Below are 26300 nucleotides of genomic sequence, written 5' to 3'. Positions count from 1 at the left end.
TGCGCAAAGACGCTGTGGCTTGGCTTTGTGCACATTCAGGATATAAAAGTCATGCGTACGGTACTTTGCGTGTGAACCACTACAGTGCGCACACGCAGTGTCCCGTCCAAGGGGCCATCAGAAGTGGTAAAAACATGCCCTCTTTTGTTGGCGCACGGAGCCCTTAATACTATGATATTACTATGCACATGTACATGTATGTCAGCCATTTCAACCTCCAATTCTAAATAGCACCCTATTGTTAACAAGTCAAAATAACATGTACACTGTATGTACAATGTATAAAACTCAAAAAGCATGCAAACTATCAAATTTACATGTAAGGCTTGGTGCTGCTTTTTGTACCAATGTACAATTGTGTATTATACACATACAGTACATTTTGTACATTGTTCACGCACGTTCATGAACCATCCATTCCACATCCCCAACCCCTGCCAACTATCCAAATTGCCTTAATGTTTTTGATGTAGCCTAACAATTTCTTACTTCAGAGGTGACCTGCGCAGCACTTAATACATTTTACCCGCACTTGCATCATTCTGTAATTCATTCTACCGTACTACAGATGTGTCCTTCTCCTACATTTCTGGGACATTGTCATGATTGACAATCGCTTTTGATGGCAATGAGTCATGAGCATCAATCAAACTGGTAGAGTCGACCTGTTATTGGCTACATTTTCACACAGGACTGAAAAGAACCCTGTCTTTTGACTTTTGTTACCATCTGAACTGTTCAGGTATTTGGTATGACTCACGTTTCAAGATTCCACAGTATCACAACAAATTGTTCTCTTTATTCCTTTATTACTCTCCCAAACTCATCACTGAAAAACAGTGTTCATGTGGTCTTTTGTTTTTTTTGCTTCCTCGCCATGTACAAAATATACGCATTTTTCATCATCTTTCATACATGTAGCTCCATGGTCCAAGGACATACACCACAAATACATAAAATTCATACCACCGTTTACCGTATGTATTGTACCAGTACCTTGCAAAGATCATCAGTTTCCAGAAAGAAGTGAGTTCACAGATATTTGATATAGTGCAGACTTCTGCTTGGTGGAACAAGCATAATGTCTGCAATGTACAAGTACCGTTACTGTAGTGTGACTTACACTCGATGCACAAAAGCAAAGGCTTGAACACCTATGTATTTGTACATTTACCAGTACTGAGACACAATGCCATTGCTCTTTGAGTTTCCAAGGTTTATGTTTTGTGAACAACAAAACAATAAAGAATACTTGGCAACTGCTACTTGGGTGGGGACAGGTAAAGCAACCTAACTTTGACAGTCGGCTTCAAAGTCTTTTGCTTTAACTGATTCACGCTTGGGTGAAGTATTGTACTTACCATACATGTACTGGTATAGTTGAAGAGTTCCATAACAATGAGGGCTGGTTTTGACAACTTATATGAGCATGAGTCATTCATTGCCACAAAACAGAGTAATATGGCACAATTATGATGTGTGTATACGGAAGTATTGTCCAATAAATGGTGTATCATGTACGGTACCTGGTACCTGGTGTGATACCGTACACATTCATTTATACACAAACCCAACTGGGAACTTTGATTTGAATCGAGTGTTAAAGTTAAGTACAATGTAAATGTAGTTGTGACTTTCCTTAATTTGACTTGCTTGACAATACATGATCAAATGTAGACATGTACACATGTACACATGTACATGTACGTTTCTATTACAGGTCTGCACTTAGTAGGTAAATGTACCGGTACGTGTAGGTTTATTTTTGGGACTGACACAACCTACGTAAAAGCGAGAGGAAAATTTATAAAAAATTCAATCAGATGTACCGGTAGGTATGTTTGCAATGCTACCGGTACCGTACATTATGTATCGGTATATTAACCCTCCTAGATGAAAACATGCATTCTGTGCCAAAATGTACCGGTACATAGTCCTTTCAGTCAAAATCAACCACTAAAGTGACAGTTTTCAACAGTTAAGGGCCTGTCACATTATATGCGATCTCATAGGAGACCTTACGGCGACTAAAAATATTTCATAAATTTAACAATCACAGCGAGGACGCAAGAAAATGACAACTTTCTGTCTCAAAAGAAGCTCAAGCTATGCTCATGCTGTGCTCTTCCCGTGCTTACGATGCGCTCAATTCGCTCTCTATGCGCCCCTGTCAAGCTCAATTACTCGATCTAGTCGCTGCCGCTGCGCTGTCACTGCGCTCACACTACGCTCTGCTCGCTGTTGATACGTCCTAGTAGCTCGCGTCGCGCTCTCTATTCGACCAAAATACGCTCATGTGACGTCACTTGCGCTGTATAAATACCACGACAAAACGGTCAATACACAGTCCAGTTTCAAAATTATTCTACAAGTCCATCGCAGTCGAGTTACTTTCTCATAGAGACTACATCGACTGCCTTGCGCCTAGGCTGCCTCAATGCCACTTCAATGTCGCACGATTCACGCTCGCACAGCGCCCGAGATGCGTCATTACGGCGCCCTGGCCAGAGCGCAGAGGTGTTGCGATTGTTTTGAGCATGTTCAAAGACCTTGGCGCTCATCGGGACCATTAAGACCCTCTGGCGCCCATCTGGCGACCTATGAAGTTGTCGCTGCGATCTAGTAGTTGTTTTTGCACCCCAGCTATTTTTCAAGGACGCAGTGAGAGCGCATATAAGATCGCAAGATCGCAGACAGTGTGACAGGGCCTTTAAGAATTACCAGCCTACATAAAGTACAGCAGGGGAAGTGGATGGAAATGTTGATTGTCTGTGACTGTTTAAAAAGCAGGAGGGTTAACCACTTAATTTTACAGGTACCGTACAAAGTCATGCATGCATTCAACATGTACCGGTACGTATAAAAAGACATTGTCACAAAATAAAACGAACTGTGATTACTTCAGTTGAGCTCATTGAATGCCTGTTGAAAGGACACCAACGTGAAATCTGAACCTAATTAAGAGCCAGCTGTTGAGCTCATTCTGACAAGACGTTCATTCCACACTGACATTCTCTCCACACATGGTCTGAAAGACTGGCCTGATGTCACATTGTGAACTTCAAAAACAGAAAAGAAGAAAAAAAAGAGTTTAACAATTTTCCCCCCCCCAATATCTGACTGCATGCCCGTTCAAGTTCACACTTGACAAAATGAAATTTCCTGGCCCTATTGATTTTCTAGGAAGCGTTCCCATAGCAGAATGGACAGATGTTTCATTAAAATGGACAACATCCATGTACACATATACATGTATACACAAACGCCAGGATGTCTATCATGATACTACATGTATGTGCAACTTTATCAATTTTTTTTGTCAAGGTTGATTTGTCTAATGTTGATTTTTCTATTATGTGGCCACAATTACACAATTTGACAGGGTGGCAGACATACATATACATGTACATGTAGCATCCCCCCTCCAAACATGTTTATGGATTATATATAGATGCTTCTTTTTCTTTTTTATTTTAGCAACATTTTTCGGAAAACATAATATTAATAAAAAAATTGATTTCACCATCTACATTTAAATTAAAAACCCCGAACAGTTTCAGATTATATCAGTGCTTTTCCTCGGGAAAAAAAACAACCCAAAAACTTAAACTAACCAAAAAAGATAACGGACAAAATAAATAAAATTAAAGCGAAGACACAAAATTGGAGCATAGATCTGTGAGACGTTTTATATTTGGGTAGTATATCGGTACTTTGTACCGGTACATACATATGTACCGGTACAATGTACGGTAGGCCTACATACTGCTACATGTGTCATGCTCTACCATTTACAATGTATGTGTCACAAAAATATGATCCATAATAGGAAATATTGTATGCAATTAATGAGACAATCCATGCCATTTAACAAACCCTGTAACCTACGAGTACCACTGACGCGTACATATGTACCGGTATGTGTGTACATGTCTAACACCGAATTCATGATCGACAGATATGCCATTAGAATATATTTATACAAGGGTTTTAGTGTGTGTTTCACAAGCTCCTTGCAAATTACATGTAGCTGCACATGTGTATTCTGGCTAACCATACATGTACACATACATACTGTACATGCGAGTACAATCAGTGCATACATGTACATGTACTTACAATGTACATGTACATGTACATCACTGTGTATGTACATGTACATGTACACATTCATGTACACGGACCTGAGCACCATACATGTACGGTATGGCTTCTCTGCATGCTCCTCGTTTTATTTAAACATTATTTATGTACCGGAATGTTGTTTTGTAGTCGGTTAATCCAGGAATTAAGAAAAAGGAAAACATGTACATGTACACTTAAACTACATACCGGTATAGTGTATGTACATGTACGTGTATTGTACTACGGTACCGTAATTTCCTGCGGATAAGGCGCGCGGCGGATAAGGCGCAGGTCCCTAAAATCACCCAAAAAAAATTCAAACGCCAACAGATAAGGCGCACCGCCGCATAAGACGCATGTTTGACCGCACACAGAAGAACACCAGGCGTCACCCAGTGTCGGTACATCGCCACAAAGGGGCCATTGTGTTGCCTTAGAACGATCACACTATTCGGAGGATGAATTAAACCGTAACCACATTGGCTGAACACATGTAGAGCCATGAAGAAAAGACCAATGTAAATTGATACCGACCTTCATCCATTCAGCCAACGCACGCTGTGCATGCTTGCTTGCGGTTTCCGATCCTGGCCTTCCTTGGCCTGAAATTTTACTTATTTTTCCATCCATAAATGACTCTGAGTCCGCACTCACCAAAAGACTTCACTTTGGCACAGAATCATGGAAAAGCTTACGAGTATGCGATTAGAATAGTGCCGATAACGCGGTACGTACAAAGGTGAAAAATGATGTCGTAGTACATCATGTGACCGTTTCTAACCAATGAGAAGCTTCAGAACCAGGGAATCCCTTATCGATGCATTGGTTTCTGCCGTGATGTCACACAATGAGCAGCTCTGTTGGATTTCACCTGTTAATTTATGCACGCACGGATCCTCTACGGATCCGTGATTTATGTTGGTGAATTCGCGTAATTTTTGTCTGTAAATTCTGATAGTGCTGTTTGAAAACTGACCCATCCTGGCCTAGCATGCAACCATGCAACAATGGCACTCCCACAGAGCGCGCGTAATTCCGAACTCAGTGACCTTTCGGACCCAACATTTCCGTACGAAAAGGTGGATCAAGCATAAGTGGGAACGCGACTTGCGGTTTCGTTGCGGTAAGATAACGATCACACCAAAATGCCGGATCTTGATCCACCTTTTTTCAATTCAAGTGGGAACGCGGTGTATGTATATCCTGTACAATAAACTGTACAATAAACACCCTCAACGTTCACACAATAGAACTTGAGTGAATGCGATTTCCAAACGTTTAAGTAATTCTGATTGCAGCATTTTCGGAATGAAAAAACGGCCACAAAGAAAAACGTTTGTATGACGGCATTGTTGGAACGAAAGCACGATCACTAAGGGGGATCAACGCATTGTGGCATTGTTGGAATGAAAGCACGATCATGGGGGATCAACACATCGCGGCATTGTTGGAATGAAAATACGGTCACAGTGTCTGGAGAGTTGAGCCTTGGTTGACCGCATTATTGATTGCGGCATTGAAAGAATTCTTCACACAAAGACCGTCACTTTGAACTCAAGCGACACCAGATAAGGCGCACCTGTAGATAAGGCGCAGCGATGTTTTTGTGGTCTAGAAAGTCAGATAAGACGCGTCTTATCCGCAGGAAATTACGGTACATGTTTTACAATGCACACATACTATATTCTAACAAACATCAGACATGTATAAAGTACACATAATTAGTCTACAGAATATTTAGAGAAGAAATATCTACACTATTAGAAATGACACACAGACCCAATTGGGCAAGAGATCTGAGATTCATAATACCGGTACCATACATGTAGTTCACTATCTATGAAAAAATACACACAAGGAAAATTATGACAACAGCACATACTCACCACAGTAATTCAAACCCTAGGTTGGAATTCAGACCCCATAACTTGATGCCTAATTCGATTGGTGTTGTGGGGGGGGGGGGGGGGGGGGAGATATCACTATGAGTACGGTATGAAGTTGCTCAATGCATCTAGACTGACTTACTTACCGGTTCCCTGACTTACCAGATCTGGCTGTATACTGACCATGAGGCAAGGTGCATTGTGTGCAGCGAAACCAGTTCTCAGACAAGACAAAGCAGCTTATTCGAGGAAATCTGGTGTCATATTTCCTGAATAAAAGTGGCCTACCATAACAGTTCGGTGATCCGGTTTCCTCATATTACTGTATTGATTCCACACAAAAGGCCAAACCTTACCGGTACTTTTAAGTTACATTGTACTGGATTATGTTAAAAGCTGCACTATCCATCCTAAAAGTGGTCACTGAGACATCAAAAAAGTAACTACATATGTACATGTACATTGCAAGTACAGTAATATTTTACCATGTACAGTCATCAAGCAGCTGAAAGAAAATAAATTAGATAAAGAAATCAAACCTAACAACAAATTCAATAGCCCCCTCCCCAGCCTGCCACTTGGCCCCTCCCCTTAAGAAGGAACTTAATGAAATGATCTGAAAAAATCCATGTAAGCTCTCGAAATGGCATGTGCAGTAAGTGCAAAAAGGGACCTCTTGCATGTTTTAAGTACGTACATTTGCATTATAAATATACCCATGATAAACTCCCATGGTTGTAAGGCATAATTTGTTGGATAGCCAAATTTTCTTATCAACATTGCCATTTTATAAGGAACATTCATGGGATAATAAAATTGAAACTGTTCAGTACTGCCAGTTTTTTTTATGCTGCACAGATTTAAAATTAAACTGCTGAAGAACTTGTGAATAATATTTACAATGTACAATATAAATGTACGTACACGTTATGTAAAGCTTGAAAATGTGGAATTTGTAAAATATGTAAATTATCCAAGCTTAATTTATTAGTTCCCAGACGGTAAAGCTAACATCCTAGCTGTTCAAAGTCCACAAATTACATGTAAGAGCCTTGGGGGGAAAAAATTCAATAAAAGCTCTGCAGTATTCACTTGTGAATTTGAAATCAGGTGTTGAATTTTGGCAAAGTGCATTACAGCTGTACCCTACTACAGGCCCACAATAATTATGCTTTTGAATTCTATTTAATCGTGCCACATTATACCCGTACGGTAGAGTATAGATACAGTGTAATCCTTCACATTAATTCCAACTGACAACATGTACAGTACAGTGCATTTATTGAAGCAAAAAATCATGCATAAAATAACTACATGTATTCCACCAAACATTGTGTTTCTGATCAACCATGGTAGTATTTTGGGACTGCATTATGTATGGATTTTTTTTCATCGTGCTGATCCTTGCTTCATCAAAATAAAACGTTAGTTTGACTGGTAAACTCAAAAGCCAGTTAGTGTACCGATATTAACAATTACCGGTAGCCATTGTTGACAGCTGTGATGTGGGATATCGGGAGGGTTAAAAATGCCATTTACCACAGCACAGCCAACAATTGTCAACAATTGTTTTGTAATTACATCGTGCCAACAATTAAAAAAAGGTAAAGGGTTGTAAATATGTATGTAAAGTGTAATTACTATGCTAGAAATACATGTAAACTACATGTACATGTACATGTAAATCACTGAGGTGCACGAGCTTTCCTGCCAGACTTGTGACTGAGCGGTTGCTGCAGACTTTCCTAGTCATGAGGCAATTGAGCAGGCCCTACTGTACACATGCATGCAGAGGTGGTTTATAATGCAACACAATGTACAGTACATGAAGTGATTTGGTCCCGGTACATGCAACGCAGTATATATGATGTAAACGGTTATTTTTATGTGGCCGTTCTAGACCAATGGAATTAAAGTACAAGACACTATGTACCGGTAACAACTGGGGTAAAAAAATTATATTTGACCAATGTTGCCCATGCAGTAGCCAGGTTTCTTGTTAGTAAAACGAGAAAGTAAGTACAAAGACTGGCACATGATGTGCACGAACCGTACATGTACATGCTACAGCATTCGAGTACATACATTGAAAGGATTGATTACAAGGAAATACGGTAGCTCTACTTGGCATTAATTAATGACACTAAGCTGGCATAATGCATGCCATACATGGACATGTATACTGTACCAGTATACATACATGTAGTGCACTCACACTTTAGTACACCTACCCGTACCTCTTAGGCTCTACACAGTATACCCGGTACGTACACATTCATGTGCATATAATATATACGCCTTAACAAAACATGTTACAAGCAAATTTAAGAAGAAAAAAAACGCACACAGACTTTACAAACAAATTAATGTACACGTACTTTGTAATTTGGAGCACTTAACTCTTGTTGAAGTACCTGTACAATGTATCATTGCTTTTGTATCAACGGAACCTGATCAGGACCTAACATTACAGCCATTCACAAAAAAGGAGATTACGGTACGTACAGTATGTATGTATACCGGTACATGTACCAGTACATGTACACAGAACAACTTACTGACTGAAGCTTTTGATATCACAGTCATAAAATGAAAGGTCAAAGAAGGAAAATTGGATGAGGATTTAAATTGTGTAAACACATAGAGATTTACATTGTACAGTACAGTACCGGTACATGTACATGTATGTATGTAATTTACGCTCATGTATACTAACTAGAATAATTTATACACAACTGCCGTGTAAAAACTCCACAATTTGTTTGTTGAATTCACCACACAGAAGATGTCTGACTCCATATGTTTCCCCAAACGTACCTGTCCAGCTTACCCAAGTGTCACGAGACAAAATGTGTGCCTGCCAGTCAGCCGCTTGCAAGCCCGCAGGGTTTATGGTCGCAGAGCTCCACATAAAACAATCTAACATGATCCTCGTACCGATTGAGAAATGAATGTCATGTACAAAGACTTGTCATCTCTGTACACCTGCATCCACATGAGATGCATAGCTCACCCTTTCAAGATGCATCCTCACTCCAAAACAAGAAAAATGCTTGTCATAATTTCTGCTTAATCTTCTTGGGTCAAATTCATAACCCTCATGGCTCAAAATGTCTTCCGGAAAAACAAAAAAATTGCTCTCACCAGCACGTGATGCTCAGGTCTTCTCATCCGCTCACTGCGCTGTCCAATGAAGCAATACCTCGTTATAGATACAGAGCCTAATGAGCTCAGAATACAATGTTAACATGTACCCAGTAGGCATGGCAACAGGCGCTGAGACAAAAACAAATTTAGAAAGCAACAGCCTACAAGAGTGACGATGCGTGAATTGAAAGTACCGTACATTGCAGAGCCACGCGGAAGGTACCGGTAGGATAAATTATGAAGGGTGAATCTTCCAACCAGACAGGGATATTACGTGTATCAGTACATAATTTATAAGAATCACGTGGCCCATCTGTTAACAATGTATCACCTACCTGTACATGTAATGTAAACTGTCTGGCTGTAGTCAAGCACAGCATCACTACATACATGTGCAAATCATATTAAGGTCAATTATGTAAATTTGGTAAATCATCACTCACCAATATTATGCCAGTGCCCATATTTTCACTTGTAAATTTATTTTTTTTCACCTCCAACAAGAATGACTCCTCAGGCACACAAGAAAATGAACACCATTTGCAATTGAATGTTTTTGTTCTTCAGATAAGAAGGCCAAATTGTATTGAAAAAGTGTCTCCTAGGGAAAGGGGGTGGGGGTTAAATCATACATGTGTATTTGGGGAGAAGTCTGAAGTCATTGCAAATTTAATCAAACTACATGTACCGTACCGGTATATTTTATAATGGTAAAAAACTAGTACAATGTACAATGTATTTGAACATGTGTAGGGCCTACACTGAACGTACATTTCTGTTAAACAATTTTACAAAAGATTTTCAATAAACAAAAGAATAAGCTATGAAACATGCATGGAGTTGAATTGTTCTGGACAAATTGACATCATTCAACGTTTTTTATGGGGGGGGGGGGAATCTCATTAGTACGTAAAATAAAGGCTCTGCTTCAAAAACTCAAAATAATAAAATAATCAAAAATTCGCTTTGAATTCCATCCATTTTCTGCTGGAATGAGAATTACATGTACTGCCTCCAAAATTCTACGGTACATGTACACGTAATGAGCAAATGTCATAATATCAAACCAATAATCTTTGACAACCTTTTCTTAAGTCCGCCGATGTGTCCTGAAGGGCTTGCTAACCATATTACGGACAGCCTTACACATCCTCGTTAGTGTGTGACTGATTCTGAAAATGAAAGTTCATCAATGTAAAGTTTGCTGCACACAACAGAAACCCTTCCCTTCCCACAGGGAGTTAACTTGAAGTTTTAATGACCCCATTATCGCTAAATTTGGAACAGAAGCTCTGTCTACATTGTGTAACAACTTGTTTTGAATCTGCCTAGACACAAAGTGTATGTATACATACATCATTACATGTTTACAATAGATGTTTTGTCACTATTCTAACTTGTTTTCATTTACAGCTTTAGGGGGAACTAAAAACCTTGTAACTCTTGTTGTTTCTGAAAGTTGAGGACTTTTGTTAAAGATCAAAAGTTGTAGTAAAAGAAAATCTATAGTAAACAAGTAACAGTTACCGTAACAATGGCAAATAAAATTCTGCAGGGATTATGAAGATGGAAATTGTCTGCTGGGATTCAGGGAAGTAATGAGGAAGTTAACCTTGTTCATGTGTTCCTGTTTTTGTTTGTGTTTTCTCCCTTTTCCCTTCCAGCAGCGTTCTTTCAGGTGAGTCAACATCCACCATTTACTGGCACTTTGTGGTACGAGACGATTTCACCAAGCATTATCTGGCTCTAGCTTATAAGGCCATCTAGCATTCAGGCAATTACCGTATGGTAAATTACTTGCTATTTGCCATGACAACTGACAGTAAAACTGCAGGAACAGCCATCCGCCTGCAAAGTTCGGGTAATAATACTCACTCATCAGAAACATGTCAATGTATACATGTAGACCTCTAAAATATGTACAGCCAGTATGACCAGAATATGTAATGCAGTTAATTATGATTCCATGTTTTTGATGTCTGGTAACAAAAAACATTTTAGTAATTGATCGCTCCACAGTGCACCGCACCATGGTACTAGAGTGCAATTTGGATACTATTTATCATCAGTCCCCTCAGTCCAGAACAGAAACCTTAACGATTGATTTGGCTGGATGTGCGTCACATGATGATCAGGGGCTGCATCAACGTAAACATTACATTTTCACTAAAGTGCGGGAAGCTTGTCTTGAATTTAAGTGTATCCTCATAAATTGTACTGTGTTGAGATACATAGAATAATGTATGTATATATGTATTAACCCTACTACTGTTTGAACAGTCACTGACAGTCAACAATTCCATCCACTTCCCCTGCCAAGCCTTTCACACAGGCTAGTCACCACGCAAGCACTCTGACTATAGTCAAATTCAGTCAACAGACAAAAGCAGGTAACTGGTGAATGTAAACAAAGCTGTCTTATCAATCACCTACAGTTACGTAACTACCGGTAGCTACAGCCAGTCAATCATGCTTTACCGGTATGTAGGCTGGGAGCTCTTAACTGTTGAAAACAGTCAGTTGATTGATTTTGACTGAAAGGACAACTTGGCACAGAATGTACGGTATGTTTGCCTTATGTACATGTACATGTAGGCGGGTTAATGCTGCTGTATGCAACACATGAACGTTAATTTAATGTACATAACAGCTTTCCTGAAATTTTGTGAACCATTTGCACAGAACGGGCCAACAAACATTTCCCTCTTTTGTTTACAATTAAATGTTCTTGACTGTTTACACATGTATACTATGTACATGTACATATGGTAATTCTGAGCATGTGCTTAAAATTCCGCATGAAAGGGTTGCAAATAGATAGTGAACACAAATTAAATTTTGGCAGTTTATGCTTTTTACCAATTTACATGTATCTGCTTTTAACTTTGGAACAAAAATTAAAACTTACAAAGCACTGTTTTCTGTTGTGCAGTTTTGCAAATCAAGCTCATCAGAATCTTTCATGGGACTCCAGCAGAAAAAAAAAGCAATGCCGGCCACTTGCTAATTTCCAACACGATTCTGACTGACCAAAACCGATGTCATCAACATCAGAATCATCAACCATCATTGGGCCTGGTTTGCTCTCCGCATGTACACACTAGTCATTGCAATCGTGTGTCTAGTTACAAGGCTGACCATTATTCTTCATCACAGCATTGATAATACCGGTAATTGTTCGTTTCGTGGGCCTTCCCGTTAATGGCAGTTTGTTACATGTTTGTGTTCATTTTGCTCGGACTTCAATCAATAGTGCGTTTCCTGTCAGAGTAAGATAGCAATTAGAAGCTCAAACCAAACATAAAACAAAAAAAAGCTTCACGTGTATCCATTTTTGCGACATGTGAATATGTATAATAAATTTATAAGCTGGTACGTATATGTACATGATTAGGCTTTTACAAAATGTTAGTTTACGGTCTGCCGACCTACGTGGATTTTTTTACGCCAAATTTCCAACTTCAAAACTGTTTATTGCCACATCTGGCCAAAAGTTAAAAAAACAAAAAACAAACATGTACATGTATTATTTACCGTATGTTGAAAATATAAAATCTCAATGCAAGGTTTTTTGTATGCTATTGGTTAATTAAACACTTACATTTTGTTAACAGGTTAATTAAACAATATACCGTTAAAAGCACCTAATAAATTAATCAAAATAGGTATTTAAATGTAAAAGACCGACAGACAAAACAGAAAAAGCTGCCAAATAAAGTTATTTTCCGACCTACATGTAGTAGTACAGGTCTACCTACATGTACCTGGATAATTTTCAGGGCATTACCGAATTTACCGTAAACACATAATTTGTTTTTCTTGATGTTACTGATCAGTCCATCAAGCCCATAACACTTCTGTTACAATTTAACATCTGAACACATGAATTCAAGGAATGACAGAGCTTCTTGCCCAAGGACTATCTCTGTTTTAACCAGGGGCAAATTTCGAGAAGCTGCTAAGAACAAAGGTTTCCTAAGCACAACATAATTGCTCTGTAAAAAAAATGTGTTACCAGCTAAAATGTTGTGGGTTTTACTCACGTTCATACATGGGCAAGTTCGATCAAGGACCAATGGGTTAACTAGTTGTTGGTTCCTGACGTACCTCAAGCACATGCGCACTGCAGTTGAAGTGCGAACGAGTCTAGTCAAACCACTGTCGTGTCAATGACCGTGAGATAATGGCGGTCGTATCGGCTAAAGAACTTGTCGACACTTGATGTTTCTGTTTATTTCCACAAATAATAAGTGATTGTGTAGTTTACATTGGTGTGTATCGCCAATGTTATTGAACAATGGTGACAAAAGTGACAGATTCATATACGCGCATGTAAACTAACATGGAAAACCTATGCAATGAAAATGAAATTTAGCACTCGCACAGAGTTTTAGGTTTTGACATTTTGATAGTTGGTCCCCTCTGCACTAAGGCCAAAGCCATGCGCGTCGGCAAAATGAAAACGTTTTTTTTTCAATAAAAGATGATGTCTCAAAACCGCCAAACTCACTGGTTTGACTGGAATCCTGCTGCTGCACAATTTTAACGTGTTTTTAGATGGGGTTATGATCGAGAATAAGCTCTATGTGGCCATATATTTGCACTAAGTTTAGTCGGGCACCATTTGCAGACATCAGCCGACATTTGAAGCAAAAAAAACAGGTAAAAAAAAAAAAAAGCCGCGTCGCCGCACCACTTTTTGGGCAAGCTTCATACCAGAAACTGGAGACTTTTTCGGGGGGCCTAAGCTATGAAAAATTGCTATTGATAACCAGCTATGTATTGTGGCGCGACCAGCCGTAGTAGGCTGGTCCTGAAAAGTGGACTAGACTAGTTCAACCATCGTCGACTAGGGTGCGTTCGGTCAGAGTTACATGTAGTTGAACTGTGGTTAGTCTATGGTCCTTGATCGAACTTGGCCCTTGTTGCTTGCGACTGGCTCTTACCCTTGTACTGCTCAGCACATTATTTATTCAGCAATATTTTCTGTTCAGACACTCCATGAAGTTGGGCTCATGTCATCGGATAGAGCTGTCCCGAATATACTGAATATTAAAGTACCGGTATTCAATCATCAACAGTACATTCGAATAGCTTTTTGCTGGTTTGAATATTAGAGGGAAAAAGCTACTAAATGCACGACTGTGATGTTGTTTTAATTGTAAAGTCATGGCGCTTTATTGTCAGATGTTAACTACTTTTTTGTCGACGGTAACATTTTTGTCAACGGCGGTTCATTGTTCCTATCCAGTTTTACTAGGCGAATAAAGCAAAACACTCTCAGCCCATACTGCAGCTTTCAATCATCACACTAAATTTTAACAGGCGCATTTTGAGTGCAATTTTCGACTGGTGCAGCACGCACTTGCAGCTGGCGCATGCAAAACTTGATCAGCGAGTTCCGAATATTCAAAAATTCAGTCAAATTATGCAGACTTTTTTAATAATCGAAAACTAAATTATTCAAAAATGGACAGTCCTATCATCTGACACACATTCTGTGAAATCTGCACACACAATTTAAACCCTCCTAGTACTGATGAATTTTAAACAGTCCACACTCAACATACCATTCTTCAGATCAGCACTACAGGCCCACAAGACATTATGTTGACTACAGGTTTAAAAAGTCTTTAAGTGGACTGCAAATGGTCTATGAATGAATAACCAACACATATTAAGTGCTGTCTGCCAAGAGCCCCTTCATGCCTAGTAATACTAATAGGCAACACGATCTCACACACAGCAATTAACATTTACACATCAAACTAGCAAAGTTCCATAATGTATAATTTCACAAAGTGAACGTTATCAGCCACTCTATCATAGAGAACATTTACGAACTTGGACTAGAAATGACGTCGGCAATTTTTGATAATAGTGACTGATATGTATACAAGTAAGTTCTACTCTTTAATCTTAACCCTCCTGCTGTCTGGACAGTCACAGAGTCAAAAAATCAATCCTCTTCCCCTGCCATGCCTTTTCCACAGGCTAGTCACCAACAGTCAGATCATATTTCAAGGAAGCACTGTGGCTAGTCCAATTCCATCAACAGACAAAAGCAAACGTGTACACTATTATACATGTACCGGTAGGTACAACTGGCTTTATAAACACTCACCAACCATCAAGGCAAAGCTGCATCAAGTTACAAATGTACTAAAACAGTCACAGCCAGTCAATCCTGCTTTATTGTAGGCTGAGAGGTCTTAACTGTTAAAAACAGTGACTTGACTGATTTTGACTGCTGGGATAGCTGTGTTGAATTTGACAGCCAGAGAGGGAGGGTAAGCGAGTCATAGCTAAAAATTTATCCAGAATCATAGTTGACAGTTTTTACACATGTGTAACTTATGGTATTAATGAATTGAATGTAAATTACCCCAAGGTTTGTAGGAAGAAATGTACACTTTGGGTAAAATTCTAAATACGCTGCATTTTTTTTTTTACAGCACTTGACAAATAACATATTTGAAAAAAAGAATTTATTTTTTAGGTAAAGCTGCTGTAGAGTCTATCCACCTGCCCACAATGTGAAAAAAAAGTTTTCAAAATGTTGCATAAACCAGACTCTTCTAAAAACATTTGTATTGTTCAAGTATAATTTCTGGTTGAAAAATCCCCCCATTTCTTTTTCCTGCTGTTTCAACATGGCACATGCTTGATCAATGACAGACTGGCTGGTACCCATGATGCCCTGACCACAGAGCAGTATTAAAACTTAACGTAGCGTAAAAAGTTCAACACAAGAAAGCCATTGGACAAAGAACTTCAGAGACAAAGCACAGAACGGAACACATGCAGGCCATGTGTTCATTTGTACTGGTACACCAGTTTTAACACTAGAAATCAGTTAATGAATACACACGTGGCCTTTGTTTTTATGCTTGAAGTCCATGTACCGGTACTAGTAAAAAGAAATGGCATTAAAAGTACCCGGTACTTTGAGTGCAAATCATGCTTTCAACAGTTCAACTTGCAAGCAAGTTCTTTTGGTGAAGATTCATTCATACAGGGTACATGTATGTTCTAGTTCCTGGTCCTTTTTTTGTAACTTTAATTACATATCTTTTCAGGGACACATACTTATTTACAAATTATGTATGTCATTTTTTTAAAGGCTACATGTATGTTAGTACTCATTAGGTCAAAAAAATGCTTTTGATTACATGGCATTTGAAAATAGGTAGGTAGCGAGTTTTGTTTTTTTTGGCAATTTTTTTGTGTACGATCATATGGAGGTGTCTGCATGTAGTCAAGGGTAAATGACCTGTAGCAATTGATGAGTTTTGGTGTTTTTTTTCTCATTTTTCCCAAACCAAATTAGGATAGGGGCTGTCAAAATAGGGTACATGTACGTACATGTACTACATGTGTAGGTAGGGTAACTGAAAGCAGAACTATTATTTTTTTTGGCCTTACAGTGTTTATTTTGGGAATATTTAAAGTTTCCTGTTCCTTTACAACCGGTCCTATGTACAGTACAAAATGCATGTATGTGCAAAAATTAGTATGACATCACTTTCAGAGGATTTTCCAACTGCAAATCCACATACATGTACATGTAATAAACACAAATCAAAATTTTAAAATGACCAGGAACACATTTGAACACAAAAGGCCTGTTGTACATGTACCGGTGTATGTATTTTATGTATTATGTACCGGTGTATGTATAATGGTAGTGTTACACAATTTGACTGAAATAATTTAGCTGATTTTGTTCCTGCTGAAATTGTTACTGTTGAAAATCATTCTGTAGTTTTACTACAATGTAGTACATGTACAGGATTTCACACTTTGTAACAGAAACACAATGCGTACATGTGCATCGCTTCCCATTTAAATTACATGCAATTCTGAACTCTTGAGTGACCAAGTGTAGCGGGAAATCATTCATGACCAAGATATAAAAAATGAGGCATTCTTTCCCACATTTTGAGCTTCATGAGTCAATGTCCACATTGAGACAATTATTAACCCTCCCAGCAAGCAGGCTTGGATTTATTTTAGTGCTGAGCCTTGGTCTCCCAATATATCACATTTAAAGTGTCAAACGCTGCGCATAAAAGTTGATAAACTGGAGGCCAGTCCGGAACAATTTCCTGCTAGACTGAATCATGCAAGAGTATTGATATGTGTTAAAAGAGTAGAGATTTAGTAGCCTACTCCTTAAAAATATATTGTAAGAAACATGAAACACTGAAATGTATACCAGTTTTCAATAACTTCATGAAATCCTGCTGGGAAAAATGTTGCAACCTGACGCCACTTTTTTCTTCATCATCTCAATGAAGGTCATTCATTGCAAAAATGATGATAAGACATGATTCTGGGAATGAGAAACATTTCCAATTTTGTTAGGAAATGGTTAGGAAATTTTCTTGACTCTCCTTAGACTTTGTAGACAGTCGTGGAAGTAGCGTCCGGTTGCAACATTTTTTCCTCCTGCTTATTTACAACAATAATCCTGAAGGGAAATGCCAGTCAATAATTGTTGAATTTTGATTTGATCTGAATTTGATTTGGTCCTTGAAGAGATCCTTTTGATTCTAGCTGTTGAACACTGGAGAAAGTTTGGAGGGTGCTGCTGCATGTGTGGTCATATGGTAAATCTGAGGCCTTTTTCCAAGTCTTGGCTTTGTCCTTGCCTCTGGCTTCAGGCATGCAGTTTGGCAATGGAGCTGAAGCAGGAGACGGAGCCGAAGCTTGCAAAACGGCCTCAGCATTTCACTGAAAATACATCCTATCGTGCCGAGGATACGTACAATGTAGCATGACAAGGTCTCTCTCAAATGACGTTATTTCCTACAGATTGCCATGCGCATTGGCATTTTGGGCATCAAATTTTCTTGACACGCATCGGCTGCACCGTATTTCGAAGAAATTTTGAGCAACATGCGCACCTGTTTACAACATTTTGTACACTGCGTACATGTACATGTACACACGCACCTGATGGCGTTGAATATACCTGATGGCAGTTTTTCCTATGAAGATGGCGCCCTTTGAGAGATCTATTGAAGCGCCCTGGGATTGGCCCATCTGATGCTACTGTCATAACCAAGGCATGCTGGGATATAGCTAAGAAGCGCCTACGGCAGCGGCATCCCATAGACGTGTTGTCATTTCAAGCCATGGTCAGGCAAGTCAATCGCAGCCACTTTTCCAATGTGCACACTGGTGCACAGGTAAGTGTGTCCATGGATGTTGTTTCAGGGTAAAATTTTCACCCCTTTTTGCAAAATCGGGACCGATTCCACCCATTCTTTGGTTGGTACCGTACATGCTTAGGCTATGCATATACGTGTATGTCAAAAGTATCAGACGGGGTTTAGGGGCAAACTTTACAGCATTTTTTAGCACTGGATTCCTGTTCATATACATTTGTTTTATGTCGTGTAGTACTAGGCGTACTACAAACATTGACATACATTGTATATTGTCTATCAATTGCCATCTATGACTCTAAGCTCTGCTCCCGGGTTGCTGTGGACAGTATTCCCTAACAATGTCAGTATTGGGTCAGCATAATTTTTAATAACCCAATTCACAGAATATGTAACACAAATTGATCGGCATGATCCTCCCATTGACATTACTGTCTTTATGGACATTTCTAAAAACCACATACATGTATCACCGGTCTTGTGTCAATTACATTAGCTGCCAGTAAAATTTTGTATAGATTTTAAAATACTTCTTTTAACGTTAAAAGCTTTACACGGTCTATCCCCAAAGTACATCAGTGATCTTGTTGGTGTTAAGAAGACGTCCGCTTACTGTTTACGTTCCAACAATAAAGTGTGTTTGGAAAATCCCAAGTGTCGAATATTCATAATACTGGGGGGTAGATCTTTTTCATATGCAGCCCCTGAGTATGGAATAAGTTGCCTGCTGATATCCAACAATTGCAGTCCATTGACATTTTTAAGTGTAAAGTAAAGACCTATCTCTTTAAACTGGCTTTTAACTAATTTTGTTGCTCATCTACGCCTATCATCAGCCCCAGAATTACTGTTCAGTCGTCTTTTTAAACAGGTTTTTATCTAATGTTGATGTTTATGTATCGGTGTATTGTTAATTTTTTATTGTCTTGACATATTTTCCAGTAGTTTGCCCCTCTTTTAACATAAGTTGTAACGATTTTATTTCGTTTTTTTTTAATGTAATTTCCTTGGTGTTTTATGTAATGCGCATTCGATCATTTTTATGTAGACCGCGCAATATAAAGTTTAATTTTATTATTATTCATAGTCATACTCTAGTTTTGAACCAAATCTATTTTTCTATTTTCTTAAAAAAGGTGGTTTGGAAGTTTACTGTGATGTCTATGCTAAATTGAATCAATAGCCAAGTTCGCGCAAGGACTATAGTTGACCAATGGTTAACTAACGTTTGCCCGAACTCTGTCTAGTCGACGATGGTTGACTATGCTAGTCGACTATTTGGAACCAGCCTGCTGGGGTTGGTTGCTTCGCTGGTAACCAATAGCCGCGCTCATCCATAACGCTAGCACTAGCAGTAGCAGAGAGCCAGGATCCAGAAATTTTGCGATGACATTTTGTCCAGCGTTTGACTAGAGACGTTCGCACGTTGCTATTAGTGCGCAGGCGTAAGGTACGTCACAAATCAACCACCACTAGTCGACTAATGCCATGGTCCTTGCCCGAACTTGGCCAATTTGGTAGGCCTAAGTGCCATGCCATGCCACGTGATCTTTAAATTCTATCAAGCGACAGTCAGTGTGTTCTTTACTATGAGGAAACAAAGTAAATCTTACCATTATATTAACGAAGTAGGAAGAGTTGCTTCAAAACATTATGATTAATTCTACACTTCAGCTCAACAATGAACATGACGAAGCCGCAATGCCACACACCGAACTTGAGTTGATGCACTCATTGTTGTCGTTGAACGAACGCTTACCCGAACGAACAATGCACAACATCATGCACACAACACACAACACTCAACACGAAAAGATTCACATTCGTCTAGTTCCGGCAAACAAAAAGGTCACTTTTATTTCCCCTTTGAAAAATTACATTCTGTTTCAATTCACAAGATACGCAATTCTTGATTTTATAGTCTACATACCTGTTTCACATCGGCTTTCAGCGATGTCACAAACCGGATATTTTGGCCATTTTCTTGGACGTCTCAATGCAGAATATCGCAGATTCACAACAGCTGCGGAATCAGATCGACAGGAAGTGATGGATCACCTAATATGACCGCATGACGTCATGCCATGTGACCACCATGCCTACCTGTGGTTTTTTTAATGCACCACTTAGCTTAACTTTACATGCACAGAGTTGACGGGCTTGAGAGAAAATTTCATCCCAAAAAAAAGATACAACTGAGTAATATTTTGATTTATATAAGAATTAAATACCACGTTTTTGAAACGATTCATAAAAATGAAAAATAAGGACATCCGCGCTTTGTCAATAAGTATGAAACAGTAATATTTAACATGAAACAGTAACATTTTATAGAAGTATAGTCTATTCATACATCAGCCGTCGGATAGACGTAACCACATAAATGTCTGGTGCCCTGTTTATTTATACAAAGTATCGCAGACATTGCAAACAAAGGTCAGGGGTGCAGACTAGTCCGGGCTCACGAGATCTTGCGAGATTACGCCGTTGCCAAGGCCGATACCCAATCATAATCCAGAGAACAATATGTAGAATACGTTCTCCATAGCAACCAGTAACATAGGGGCGCTGTCGCGTGTTGTTGATAGGGGACAGGTTGTTCCATTCATTCCATGAACTGAAGAAGAAACAGGTGGACGCGTGTTTATTAGTGCACTCCGGTAAGATTATTATTTCTGGTAGATTGAAGTAATCATGCATTTCGAAATTTTTTGAGTAAATTATAAATTCAAGGGAACGAATTAGTATTCGACAAGTGAAATTTTCATTTCTGAAAGTGAAACGATCTCTTACTTGGTCCGAATTTAATTTCAGTTCAATTCAGGTTGGTAATTTTGGAATGACAAGCAGGCTGTCATCTCGCCGGGCTCTGAGGACCAAGTTTACAATGGTTGATAAGAGCATGGAAAGTTGAAATATCTTCTTTGCACCATGGTTGAACTAGCTTGTATATTTTTAATGTTTAGGCAGTGTTTGTTTGAAATTGAAAAGAAAGGTTTTGTGATTTTTCACTTTTTGTTTTGCCCCCCGCCCCCATTTTTTTGGGCTAGCTAGCCAAGCTATTTTGATGTTTACTTCTTCTGATATTAATTAGAGGCCCAGTATTATTAATCTTTATCAACTAAAAAAACAAAACAAAGTTGTCTGTACTATATAGGCCTACTGTATATTAAAAACAGTTGTGCACATTTCTATTCAAATTATTGAATTTTCTTTTTTTCCCCAGATTTGTTTGACCATCAGAAACTTCACAGTCAAAATTCACCTCTCAAGATGGCGATGGCAGGATCCACCTTGCTCTCCAAATCTCGCACCCCAACCATGCCCATGTCTCCTTACAAGGGCACGGTCGGGACAAGGACTGATGCCGAGCTGGCCCAGAGCCTGGCCAACATGAGCAACCTCTCTGAGACAGGCATCCGGGGCTCGGCCATGGGTGCCCCGGTATCCATGGGCTTCCGATCGGGGAAGCACATCCCCCAGGAGTGGCATGAGGCCAACTATTCCAAGTACTACCAGAGCTTCTCCGACAGGGACAATGCCGAGCGGCTGCGGCACGAGTCCAAGCAGCTGGCCAACGAGACCGAGGCTCTGACACAGCGCGTCCAGGCCGACGTCACCAAGAAGCTCGCCGAGCGCATGCACGACATCAACTTCTGGAAGTTTGAGCTGAATCGGGAGATCGAGGAGATGATTGAGGAGACCGATCTCCTCTGTGCCCAGAAGAAACGACTGGCCAATGCCTTGGATGCCACAGAGCTGCCTATGATGATCGCAAGAGATAACCTTGACTGCCGGGCAAGGCGGAGAGAAATTGACTTGGTTGGAGACAGAGTGGAGTTGGCACTGAATAAGGTGATTGATACGAACCTAAATGAGCAACCACTCCAATGGTTTTAATTTTATTTCTCAATCCAAGGCTGTCTAAATATACTGTCAGAATACATGTATTCTTCTATAAAGCTTAATTTTTAACATCTTTTTTTATTGATCACAGGAGGTAGAAATTATCAGTAAAGTTCAGGACTTGCTGAAGAGAACCTTGGAGCAAGCCGACAGACAAATCAAGTAAGTTCATCTTCGCAAGGAAGAACCTTCCAACCCCAACCCCTTCTCAACACAAACAGCACAACAGTGTACAATGTAGACCTGTACTAATCATAGTGCTGGTCAAAGAAACCATGTTAAGAATGCAGAAAAGAGAGAAAACTCCTCAATTTTGTTTTCTTGATTGGTTTGATCCTGTACAGAATTCTATGGACACTTATCGCCCTTCTCTGTCAAATCGTTGTGATAAAAAGTCAAATGTTTGCATGCCTTACTTTCCAGATTGAACCGGGGTGGAAAACACAAGCTAACCATGGACTGGTCTGACAAGGTCCGAGACTACAACATTGACGAAAAGTGCGCCAACCTCAACAACAATTCAACAGAGATCCAGTACAAGGAAGGCTCTGCCAAATTTGACGCATCGTAAGTATTTCTGCATCCTACTGGAGTTTTGAATTTTAAGGCTAATCGTTGATTTTGTCATTTCCACCAGCTTACATAAGACTGCTTATCTTTCACCTTTAAACACCTCCGTTGTTTAGGGTTTTTTAAACGAAGCTTACCCGTAATTGATAGCGGCTCAGTTTCAAAATGACTTGAAAAATATTTCATGAATTAAAAAGCTTCTTATGGACAGCATACTCAACAAAGGACCAACCATCTGCAACTCAGTAAACTACAAATAGAAGCCCAGAGATTTCTTAAAACAGACTTTTCAATACCTAGAAATGGTATAGTACAAGTAGCGCATTCCCTGCAAAAGAAAATGACTTTCTAGAAATCAACTCAAAGTGTTCACTTTTCAGTTTAATCCTCCCCAAAACAATTGAGAACCAAACCTTGACTATCAAATACCATTTGTGATTGTTTAATTTTGTTTTACTTTGTGCAAACTTGTAATAAAATCGCAGTACATGTATGACGTTTTCTCTTTTAAATCTTTCAGGCAATCCACACCCGAGTCCTGGGCTCAGTTTTCCCACGACAACATTGTCCGTGCCGAGCATGAGCGGTTGGCCTCCCAGGCCCTCAGGAATCTGATTGACCAGATCCTGACGGACACCTCCAACGACATGAGGGAACAGTGCAACACCGTCAACGCCGAGTTCACCAACCGCATCCAGGAGATGAATGATGCCAAGACGGCGCATGAGAACCACCTTCAGAAGGTAAGCCCTGCTTACTTCGCACATGGTCATGGGCAACAACACGTGTCTCCCCAATGCTGTTATGAATGCTCCAGCTGCGACTCAGTCTCACATGTCCGATGGATCGTTCAGGATTTGGCTCAAGCCCCCGCCCACTTCATATGTTCGTGCGTTTCCCCAGTGCCGTGCCACGCTGCATATTCGAGTTGCTTGTGATGCCTAAGTGCACAGATATTTAATCAGACTTTTGTTGAATATGTGATTGTGCAGTCACTGCTGTGATTGGTCGAAACTTTATGGGGCGTGGCTTTTTAGATCAGTCTTGTGTAAGTTGCTTTTCTGTAAGCCAAAGAAAACCAATTTTTTTTTTTTTACATTAAATGGGATTGATTCACGATCAGGTTCGTTAGTGTGACTTCATCTGAACTTAACCATGCGAACCTCACACGGTGTAGCATAGCACGAATGGAACCAAAAGTTAACGCAACTTGAGTATTTAGCCAATGGGTGCTAGTTATCAGTGGTGCGCGCGTCTGTGACATTTTTACTAACAAACGGGATACAGACAGGTGCTCCAGGGAGATGTTACCTTGGTGATGGAATTCAACGCAGTGCACTAAGAAAAATCTCAACGTCTTCTTGTAGTAGTTGCCAAAATGGCATACATGTTCAATGCATTTGTTTTTGTGTTGTAATGTTCTCATGTAAAGAATAAGATGACATTAAGTGCTGTAAAATATCAAGTACAGTGTACATTGGTTGACTGTGTAGTTGAAAAGAGGCCTCCTGGATTCTGAAATTGTTTCTATGATATTTCAATATTTTCATTTTGCCAACAGACTGTCGAAGAGATTGCCCAGATGGAGAAGAATATTGATTTCCTGGAGCAGGAGATCAAGAACAAGGAGGCGCCCATGAAGGTTGCCCAGACACGCCTGGATCACCGCACTCACCGGCCTAACGTTGAGCTGTGCAGAGACCCAGCCCAATTCAGGTATGAATCAAATTATACACGTCAAACTTTAACTAATGTATTTCTTTTGAACCCATTGATTTATCTGTCAACGAGAGACTTTTGAGACGTTGGTGGCAACAAACATACTGGTCCTTTTTTCCATTGTTTGCGTCACATTGAGCAAGCGCCCTTTGGCTTAACATGACATAAGCATGACGTAAACAATGGAAAAAGGACCGGTATGTTTGCTGCCACCAACATCTCAAAAGTCTCCCATTGTCTGCCATTTTTTAAGCCAAGCTGTTGGATTGTTGTCTATTTTCCCAGTGTTGTAGTCGTGCTGCTTGCGATGCATCAAAAGTATATCTCAAGTCCGATCGCAAGTAACTCACAAGTCAATTCAGAAGTACACATAACCTGTGATGGATGATAACAGTTCATTTGAATAGCTTGTGAGTTGGCTTGAGACTGGTTGACTAGTGATGGACTTCTGATCGATCACAACGCTGCATTTTCTGGATAGAGTTTGGAGAAAAAAGCTATAACCCAGCTTAGAATCATGATAAAATAAACCCAAAAACATTCTATGTGAACTCATACATTGTTTTGGGGTCATGCTTACAGGCTTGTCCAAGAAGTAGGCGACGTCCAGAACTCCATCGATCGATTGGAGCAGAAACTCGCCGACTCCCGCGCCTCGCTCAACGACCTGATGGCCACCCGCATGTCTCTGGAACAACAGATCGCCCTCAAGAAAAACAGCATCTTCATCGACCGCGACAAGTGCATGAAATTCCGCACCCGGTACCCATCAACCTCCAGACTGGTTGGTTACCAGTAATGATGCAATCAACTGGGTCTTTTCTAACTACTGTCTGAAAAGCTGGGGGGGGGGGGGATTTACCGTCTATTGTGATCTATGCTAAGAGTGTGTATCCCTTGACGAAATGAAGGTGTGTTGAGAGCCGAGAAGTTGTAAGTGCGCTGCATGCTTAATAAAAATCAAAGTTTTCATAATTGCGTTCAAGCAAAAATGCTAAAATCAGTGGGGGTTTCTTTTGTACATGTTGGGGATTAAAAAAATCATGAATATTAAATGGTTATTAATTACATGTATATCACCAAAATGCACTTATTTTTATAGTTACATGTATTTACCAATACCCAACCTGATGAATCTTGCACAGAAAATGATTCCGTCCAGCTTGTACATAGATTAGCAATTTTGATATTCGACAAAAGTCTTTGCAATGCATGAGAAATGGATAAATTGCTTGAAAAAAAATCTGGGCTTATTCCTAAACATATCTTTTGGAAGAAAAGTATGTAAATTTTGAACATTGTGTATGTACAGTAACTGTTTTTTTAGCACCTAATTTAATCCTTCTTACTTATTTTCCATCATAGAAAGATGCACTATCTCAACAATATTGCCACTTGTAACAATTCATTGTTGTACCACAAGTGCATGTCATATTGTACATAAATGTCCATTTGTACATGTAACTCTATAAAAGAGTTTGCAATTTCCATTGTTTTTCTGATGTTTCATCTGGTGGAACACTTTTTAAAGATGACAAGATAACACAAATATTTTTATTTTGCAATTGCATGTGTTAAGAATTTGCGGTCAATAAAATTGCATGAGATTAAAAATAATGAAGTCTAGTGGTATTTATTTTGTATTCATCACACTTAATGGATACTGTTTATGACCAAAGGTTTTCTAAACCTTCAATCTGTATTAAAAAAAACCGCTAAATAAACATGTACAGTTTACGTACATATTCTTATTTTCTGCCTTAATTTTGATGCA

At 39.4% G+C, this 26300-nt stretch overlaps 2 protein-coding genes across 2 annotated transcripts in view; one reads left to right on the top strand and one right to left on the bottom strand.

The window, feature by feature from the left end:
* The window catches only part of LOC119734509 (DCN1-like protein 3), a 28845-nt gene extending 8365 nt beyond the window's left edge, over positions 1–20480 (bottom strand). The window contains exon 1 of the mRNA XM_038208045.1: positions 20262–20480. The gene's annotated coding sequence lies outside the window, so the exon portion shown is untranslated. The remainder of the gene's footprint in view (positions 1–20261) is intronic.
* A 395-nt stretch (positions 20481–20875) lies between these two features.
* On the top strand, positions 20876–26143 carry LOC119734508 (tektin-4-like). The gene is made up of 7 exons (XM_038208044.1): positions 20876–20991; positions 21558–22186; positions 22329–22399; positions 22661–22804; positions 23328–23550; positions 24369–24523; positions 25109–26143. The coding sequence occupies exons 2-7, from the start codon at positions 21605–21607 to the stop codon at positions 25323–25325; spliced, it is 1392 nt and encodes a 463-aa protein (XP_038063972.1). The 5' UTR covers positions 20876–20991; positions 21558–21604; the 3' UTR covers positions 25326–26143.
* Positions 26144–26300: the final 157 nt, after the last annotated feature.

This window comes from Patiria miniata, unplaced genomic scaffold (assembly GCF_015706575.1).
Source record: "Patiria miniata isolate m_02_andy unplaced genomic scaffold, ASM1570657v1 HiC_scaffold_27, whole genome shotgun sequence".
NCBI lineage: Eukaryota > Metazoa > Echinodermata > Asteroidea > Valvatida > Asterinidae > Patiria > Patiria miniata.
This window is presented reverse-complemented; position numbering and strand designations above follow the sequence as displayed.

Bases quoted from the DNA above. Each gene is read 5' to 3' on its own strand.
- LOC119734508 (XM_038208044.1), top strand. From the start codon at position 21,605: ATGGCGATGGCAGGATCCACCTTGCTCTCCAAATCTCGCACCCCAACC. The intron at 22,400-22,660 runs GTAAGTTCATCT...CTTACTTTCCAG, and splicing joins CAAGCCGACAGACAAATCAA to ATTGAACCGGGGTGGAAAAC. The intron at 24,524-25,108 runs GTATGAATCAAA...TCATGCTTACAG, and splicing joins AGAGACCCAGCCCAATTCAG to GCTTGTCCAAGAAGTAGGCG.